The 8,867-nt window shown below is 40.9% G+C and overlaps 1 protein-coding gene across 1 annotated transcript in view; it reads right to left on the minus strand.

Annotated features, from left to right (window-relative positions):
• Positions 1–943: 943 nt before the first annotated feature.
• LOC102857934 (bile salt sulfotransferase-like) overlaps positions 944–8,867 on the minus strand; it is a 9,589-nt gene continuing 1,665 nt past the window's right edge. Inside the window, exons 2-6 of the mRNA XM_006901812.1 lie at positions 8,104–8,312; positions 7,091–7,217; positions 4,094–4,188; positions 2,472–2,652; positions 944–1,056 (exon numbers count right to left, since the gene is read on the minus strand). Coding sequence (XP_006901874.1) covers positions 944–1,056; positions 2,472–2,652; positions 4,094–4,188; positions 7,091–7,217; positions 8,104–8,312 — 725 coding nt within the window. The remainder of the gene's footprint in view (positions 1,057–2,471; positions 2,653–4,093; positions 4,189–7,090; positions 7,218–8,103; positions 8,313–8,867) is intronic.

Consider the following 8,867-nt stretch of genomic DNA (forward strand, 5'->3'; position numbering starts at 1 on the left):
CAGTATAAGGCAAGGTTCTGATGAGTTGTTATGAGTTGTAGCTGATTCAACAACATACTACAATGACAACAAAGTATATGTCAGGGAGTCCTGCCAACCCAAAGGCAGATGACTCAAACCCAGCAGCTGCTCTGAAGGAGAAAGATGGTCAATTTCCTCTAATCTGATTTATAGCCTCTGAAAACTTGCTGGAGGGCCATCTCTGAATTGGTTCTGACTCAACTGCCTGAACATATACCGCCAACAAGCATAAAATACTCTCAACAACAATATACAGTCAACTTTATTGGATCATCAAGTTCCATGTTTCAGAAGTTACATAATGATGCCATCTGGCAGTTATCTAATGATGCAGCCATTCCTCAGACTTATCGATGTGATCAGGCAATTAGTTGTAAGGAGATATGCACTCCAATCCCAAAGGCACGCGGTTCAAATCCACCAGCCGCTCTGCAGTAGCAGGATGGGAACTCTCCTACAGAATTAACTGCTTCTGAAAACCCGCTGAAGGGTCAGCTATGAGTAAGTTCTAATTTGACGGTATACAAGAGCAACAACCCTCCAGGCACATGCTTGCGCAAGGCATTTTTTTCAGGCTAAGTGAACATTCTTCGCAGATAACCTAAGCATACAATTTCTCTCTCTAACCCAGAATTTCAGCACTAGCTCTCTCTTTGTGTTAGAAGCACTTAAAGTTTGACTAAAAGAATGAATTACTTATTTAGAACAACAAAAATAAAGATTTCTGTTTATTTTAGAATATATTTTTAACTAAGGCCTGAAGTAATTTATTACAGCTACATCAAAACCTCATATGCTTTAAGATCCACATCTGCAATTCCATGATTCAAGTTAGACTTCATAGGAACAACCCCATACAGAAGTACATAAAAAAGAAAAAAGCCCACACTGTAATCATGTCCAATTTGGAAATAGTAGGCCATTATTCCCATGGGAGAAGTGCTTGCGGAAGCCCTGCCATCTTCTCCCGGAATATTTTGTCAAAGGCTTCACTCTGGGCCACTGTGAAGTAATTTTTCCAGTCTCCAGCGATCCCTGTGAAATATCAGGAAGTAAGTCCAGGTCAGATTTATATCGAGACTCTTAAGATTGCATTTGAACTTCTCCAAGATCAGAGTGTAGACATGACGGGCAACACACACACACACCCCCAACAACAACAGCAACAACAAAAAAGTAGCTCAAAGTGTTTTAGGAGACTTGGCAGTGAGCTCTCTAATGCTGTTAAGCAGATCAGCACTTTGAAAGCATCAACTGCTCCCCAAGAGAAAGCTTGCCCTCTCCTCTTGGAATGATTTACATCCCAAAAAATTCAACGGGGTTTGCAGTGACACATTTAGCAAGTCTTTCATGTCAGACACCTTAAAAGGTATTTTAAATACATACGTCATCTAACATGCCCTACTTTTTAAGATGAGCACTGTTTTGTTATATTTTCCATTCCGCAACACACTTACTCCCAGACTGGTCATACAGATTCAAATGGTCCTCTTCCTTTTCACTGTTGCTTCTCTGACATCCCGTCCAGTCCCTTTCCACTATATCCTGTTGAATCTCATAACGCCCACCTTCCAGGGTATCTTGTCACTTTTTATTTCAATAACTTAGATCAACTCCTTGTTAAGTGAAGGTTTTAGTTCATAGTTTACCACAACTCTACCTAATGACTACAATAAAAATTCTTGGTGGCCTCAATTTCCGCAATATTATTCTTTTCCCAGTCTAGCCTTTGCTCTTTGATCATTTCTCTTACAACAATCAAATTTACCCTCCTCCAGTAAAAGTCACATGTTGTATCTTAACATTATTAATTCTTCTCCCATGGCGTCACTTCAGTAAAAGCCCTTCTCTGACTATCCCTTCCTGCACTTTTCGGGTTTTCACATGAGCACGTCAGTTTGCTCAACACGTGAATTCCACTGAAGCTCCTAAACTATTGACTCCACTATCGTGTCACTATCCTGCTCTCTCCTCTTGAATTAATTCATTATCTAAATTAAATTATAAGATTGATTATTCTAGTTACTCTCTTAACTTTCCAGCTTCCTTATCCCTTATCATTATGTAGACTTTATATCATATTCTCTGATTTCAAAGTATGCCCAACTTGAATGATGACAGAACATAATACAGACAAAGCTACTCATTAATTACTCTTCAAAATTCTAAAACCCTATGCTCCGTAAGGTGCACTAAAAGTATACTCTCTTCTCTGGCTTTACCTCACACAACCTTTTCTATTACATTGCTCAGCTGATAATATAGACTCAATCTTATTGGTATAGTGAAGTTATTCTTAGAGTATCTTTCACAATTTCCTAGCACTGTACCCACCACTTTATAAAGATTCAAATACTGTCCTTGATACATGTCTTGGTGGTATCAATGGAAGTCGGTGAACTGTTTGTTCATTTTCTCTAAGTTCTGATATCAGAAAAATATTAATTTACCTTTTCTCATCAACTTCCCTTTGCTGTGGTCTATGACATCATCTGATATTAGGGAGAAATTGCTCATTTTATTGTCTTTCATGGACTCAAAGGACACGTGCTTGATCACTGAGTTGAGTTCTTCTGGAGTTAGCTCCTTGCCCAAGAAACGGCTGATCTTTTCTACCCCAGACTTGATGTCCTAGAGTAGGTAAGAAAAAGAAGAATATGTGATCCAAAGCACAAGAGTGAAAAAGGAGATGCAGAAAATTATGACATGAAGAAGAAATTCAACAAAGCAGAAAGAGGATAAATGGTGTAGGCTTCTCTGGAAGGTGATAAACATTGGCTAAAATACATAGGACAGACGAGAAATGGAAGGTTAGCTGTAAACAAGGAAGAGAAAGGAAAGAGATGACAATATAATACTGATTGTTGTTGTTGTTATGTGCCGTCGAGTCGTTTGCGACTCATAGCGAGCGACCCCATGTACAACAGCCCTAAACCATGCTCTATCCTGTGCCAATCTCATTGCCCCTGACACACCCATCCCGAGTACCCCAGTCACTGAATCAATCCACCTCATAGAGGGTCTTCCCCTCCTGCGCTGTCCCTCTACTCTACCCAGCATGATGTCCCTCTCTAAAGACCTGTCTCTCCTTACAACATGTCCAATGTATGTCAGACAAAGCCCCAGAATCCTTGCCTCCAAGGAGCAGCCTGGTTTAATCCTCTCTACGATGAATCGATTTGTTTTCTTGGCAGTCCATGGTACATTCAATACTCTTCTCCAGCACCACAGCTCAAAGGCGTCAATTCTCCTTCTATCCTCCCTAGTCATTGTACAACTCTCTGATGCATAACAAGTGATTGCAAAAACCATGGTCTGTATCAGGCGGACCTTAGTCTCCAGAGAGACACTGTTGCTCTTGAGTATTTTGGAGAGGTCCCTAACAGCAGACTTTCCCATCGCAATACGTTTTTTGATTTCCTGGCTACTGGTGCCAAGAGTGTTGACCGTGGAGCCAAGCAAACTGAAGCTGAATACTGATAGCATGATCAATATTGAGCTCCTTTGCACTGAAGATTAGTGAGTCTAGAAATAAGAGAGAATGGTCTAGAATTTTCAAGCACATTTCCCTCTACAAATTTCATACACTTAGGATTGTTATAACAAACTCAACTTATTACTGTCAAGTCAGAAGCAACCCCTAGATCGTCCTCCATTGAGTTTCTGAGAAGTAAATCACACAAGAGATGTCTTTCTCCTGCAGAATTACTGGCGGATTAAAAATACCAGAGAAGTGCAGCCCAACACGACCGTACCCTGTGTCACCAGAGCTCCCTCAAGGTTGTTAGAGATAATAGACACATAGGAAATAGACACCATGTAGATGGGAACTCAATTTTCTGTGTAATGTGATTGTTGCTGTTTTTAGGTCTTGCTGTCGGTAAATGCTATTGAGTTGACTATGATACATGGTAACATTATGAACAACGGACAGAACCCTCACAACTAATTACCAAACTCTGTATAGTAATAGACGAGGGTTGTAGATTTGAGAAACGCCTGATCTCAGCGATTAGATCGTTGAGACCTGGAAGGAGAGAGAGCAGTATCTTTAGTTTAACATACTGACTACCTTAAGCAACTCTTCGTAGTAAATGATCAGTAAATTCTCTCTTTCTCTCATTGACATCCAGCCGCAGGCATGGTCAAACCACGATCCGTATGGTACTGAAAGACAAGGAGAGGTAAAATAGTCATTGTAGGGGCCAATGTCTGTATAGTCTGGGCTGTTTTGTGGAAACACTTGCATCAGGCAGTATTTCATTATGTTATATATAGGGTCACTGGCAAGTGGAAATAAGTGATGGGACCTGTCAACTTGGTGGGACACAACCACAACAACAACCACCACCAGAATTTTGTAAAGCACGTGGTATTAATATCATCTAGTTGGCTTGCCGGATGTCCGTCTTCCAAATTCCTTAGCATTGATGAGCTTGCACCTCCATAAGCCGGATCTTTTTATTAATACACCTCGATTGGTATTGTATCGAATTCTAAAATCATATTTTTCACCAGTGCCTTGGGGAGAGTTTGCAGTTATTCCTACAATACGCTGACTTGTGATAAGACACACAAGGAGATGGTCCATCCTTCTCCCATGGAGCGGCTGGCGGATTCGATTCATGTGTGTTTGGGATTAGAGAGCAGCTTCTTACCACTAGGCCACTAGAACTCTTCATCATTTGGGCTCTGATGATGTAAATCTTAATGGGAAGAGCTTGACCATCTTTCTTGCCCTGAGTCACTAGTGGACTCTATTCACCTGAGATTCTTGGCCTTTTGGTCAGCAGGGCAACATTCTATGGACTAAGCCACTACATCTCCTAACACAGAATAATTATTTGTCTCAGCGTAGATCATTCGGGAAGCAGGGCTTTATGAGGAGGACTGTGGCATCAGGATTGGAGGAAGACTCATTAACAACCTACTATATGCAGATGACAGGACCTTGCTTGCTGAAACTGAGGAGGACCTGAAGCACTTGCTGCAGAAGGTCAAGGACTGTTGTCTTCGATATGGATTGAAGCTCAACATCAAGAAGACAACGATTCTCACCACTGGGCCAACTGGCAGCACCATATTAGATAGAGAAGAGATTGAGGTTGTTAACAAGTACACCTTGCTCGGCTCCACAATCAACACTCTTAACACCAGCAGTCAGGAAATTACCAGCAGACAGGAAATTAAAAGACAAATTGCATCGGGAAAATCTGCTGTCATGGAGCTCTCCAGAGTGCTGAAGAGCAACAATGTCAGTCTAGATACAAAGGTGTGCCTAATCCGGGCCAATGACTAAGAATCAAAGAAGAAGAACAGATGCCTTCAAACTGTGGTGCTGGAGAAGAGTCTTGAACATACCATGGACTGACAAGAAAACAAATAGGTCCGTCTTGGAGAGGATGAAATAAGTCTTTCCTTGGAGGCTAGGATTTGTAAGCCCTGCCTCACTTACTTTGGGCACGTAGTCGAGAGAGATCAGTCCTTGGAGAAGGGCATCATGCTCAGAAGGGTGGACAGACAGCGCAGGAGAGGGAGACCCCAGATGAGATGTATTGATACAGTTAAATGGGGTGATGGGGGTTGGTGTGTCAGAGTTAGACTGGCTCAGGACAAGGAAGGGTTCAGAGCTGTTGTACATAGGGTTGTTATGCATTGCAAGCCACTCAATGGCACATAAAAACAATAACATACTATGACAGGTTTGTACACAGGACACTTTCTAAACCACATGCCTCTGGAAACTCTATAAACTGGTAAATGTCCATCGGTATAGAGGGGCTTCAGGTCTTTTGTTCATAGGGTCTCTCTGAGTCGTGCTCGACTTGAAGGCAATCAACAACAACATAATTAAACATGTATTTTCCATAATTTGACTGTGATGCAAATACATTTTGTGTTTTTTTTCTGATCATTTCAGTAACTGCTTCTATTTCCTTAGAAATAATACAGTGCAGATTAGAAAATTTGGAGGGTATATATGACATGAAACTTAATTAACTGAACTTAGTTAATTGAATTTTTTGGTGCAGCAGATGACACAGTTATTGCTTGTTCTCTCAATCATATCATTTATTAGTTGTAACTAAAACAAAAGTTATCATTTGAAAATGTTAAAAACATTAAGGATTACAAAACAGGGCAAAGTGAGTTTGAGCTGCGGGCATGTTGCTGTTGTTAGATGATGTGGACTCAGTCACCTGATGGACTCTGTCCTGTGTCAGCCTCATTAACCACGATATAGACTCAGTCAAGTCCATGGCTGCCGTCACTGTGACAATTCATCTTGTTGAAGATTTTCCTCTCTTTTCCTGACCCTCCACTTTCCCCAGCATGATAGAAGGAGAAAAATCCTACCACCATTTCAATATTTATAGAGAGTTATGCAAATCTTGTGACATCTTTTATTATGACTTACTTAACTATGTATTAGTTATTACTTATAAAAATAAACCTTTTCTACAGATAACTAGTAAAACAGGTATGAGGATCCAAGGGGGGAAGGAGTGGGAGTGGAGGGTTGAGGATGGGTAGGGGAGAAATCACAGGATTGCAGTTTGGTGGGTGGAGGGAGAGGGTGAAGGAAATGGGAAGGATTCGGTGGGGACCTGAAAAGACAGGGTAATGATGGGCAAGGTCCAATGGAGATTCAATTCATAAAACATAATGCACGAGAACGATTGTAGGAGACACAATGTGAATGAAGAACAGTGTGAAATGCCATGTATATGAACTTTGTAAGCAAATGAATATAAAATAAAATTAAAAACAAACAAAAATAAACCTCTTCTTTTTTTAACAGATTTGTATTCAAATGCATAGATATGAAAAATATAGTGAAACTGTGGTACCCCTTTTTCAAACTTCCCATTAGGATCATTGGTATTCTTGGGTATCAAAATTGTACTGAGAAAACTCCCACAAGAACCAACCCAGCAGACAAACCAGGAGGTTTTGTAGTTACATGGGAAATGGTGTGCGTTTAAATCAAATGCGGAAATGTTCATATTGTGATGTGAAGTTCAAGATCTCTGTCCCACCTCGATTCCCTCTCTTGTGTCACACTCACCACGTCCTTGGAGAAAATACTGCAAATACTGGTCAAATACCTCTGGAGTATCGGCTATTTTCAACGCTCCGAAGAAGTGATAACCAGAAACGACAATATCCCTGGGATTTCTGACAACATAAATGACCTGCACGGAAACAAACGAACAAACAAACAAAAGTAACGAAGATCAAAGCACCCAAGGAGAAGAAAGCCATCCCCTAGTTCTTGAGTTCACATCCATCTTCTCCCGTTCAGTAATTCATTCAATAATGTTTGTTTGGTTTGGAAAATAAAAATCAAGGATAGGTTTATCAAGAAAGGTATGTCCCAAAGGATGGGACAAGGTAAATGGACAAGGCCCACTCAACAGCATTTACCTTAAGCATCCATTGGGTGGGTTTAGACGGCCCAACGTGATGAACATGGTTGAAGCCATTGACTTGTGCATAGAAAAATGTTTTGTGATACCTGCTCTTACTTCACTAAAAATCAGCTTAAGTGAAATTACTCAGTGACTGGGGTCATGGGGGTAAGTACATCAGAGACAATGAGGTTGGCACAAGACAGAACAGGGTTCCGAGCTGCTGAGCAGGGGCTCGCTATGAGTCACAGGTGACTCGACAGTACTAACAACGAAACCGAGATAAATTCACCATCACTTCCTCAGAGGTTCACTATTTCAGACACTTTCTCTAGAGCGCCTGAAGTGACGTATTAGCAGCCTGAGCAGATGTTGACTAGGAGATAGTACATTTAGTTGAGATCCAAGAAGATCAACTTTGCTTCAAGTGTGAACATGAAATCGACAATCCGATGTTAAGATATTTGTCCAGAGTAGAGCGACATAAGCAATTAGTGAAGAACAAATTTCCATGAAGTAACATCGAGGAAATATTGAAATATCGCAGCACAGAATACTGTGATTTACAGCAAAGGTTTCTCTTTCATTAATCATGGTTTAAGGATATCTCCCAAATAAAGCATTGAAGACAGAACAGTTATCAGTTGTGATATTGCCATTATTAGCTCACCTTGGCCTTGGAATTGAAAAATGACTTGGGAAATAATTGAATCGGAAGGTGGGAAGCGTAGATTCGTGGACCTTCCTGCTTAGTTATACCTGGATACATTTCTGTAGTCTCTAACCATGGGGAACGATCATAGATAAAAACAGACTGGATCCAGCTGGGGTCTCCTTTAGAAGAAATGAGGCAAATCATTTCCACCATCCAATGTGATCCTGCACATAGAAGGAGAAAGATTTTTCTTACTGAAATTTGACTCCCAGCTATTCTAATACGACTAACTTCTTCTACATTCGTGAAGTACATTTTCCTTTCCATATGCCCACTCACCTGTCTCTGACTTACCTTGCCATAAAGGCTTGATCTCTGTACGTGTTGTTGGCCTAACAGTCGATATCTCACACTCTAACCAATCATCTATATTCAAAACTTATTTAAAAACTGTCTTGAGTACTACTTCCAATGTCCATGGAAATTAGTCAATTCTAAAACTTTCACAGACATTCACAAGTCCATCAGAATAGGAAGATCTACTATCCCTCAGGCTCCTGTTACTCTACTGGACATAAAGGCCACTCACTGGAAGGGCAGGAAGGGAAAAGGGATTATAATCTTAGGGACGCTGAGATGATTGTTAGTGAAGGACCCCCAAACCGCTGGTCCTGTTCTGTCCCGAGTGGACGGCGAAGACCCAAGACTCCAAGACACCGGCTTGATGCAACAGCAAGAGATAAGAGGTTTATTGCAGAGCTCCGGGCCGACCCTTATCT

This window comes from Elephantulus edwardii, unplaced genomic scaffold (genome assembly GCF_000299155.1).
Source record: "Elephantulus edwardii isolate Elephantulus edwardi_28Jun2011 unplaced genomic scaffold, EleEdw1.0 scaffold00348, whole genome shotgun sequence".
NCBI lineage: Eukaryota > Metazoa > Chordata > Mammalia > Macroscelidea > Macroscelididae > Elephantulus > Elephantulus edwardii.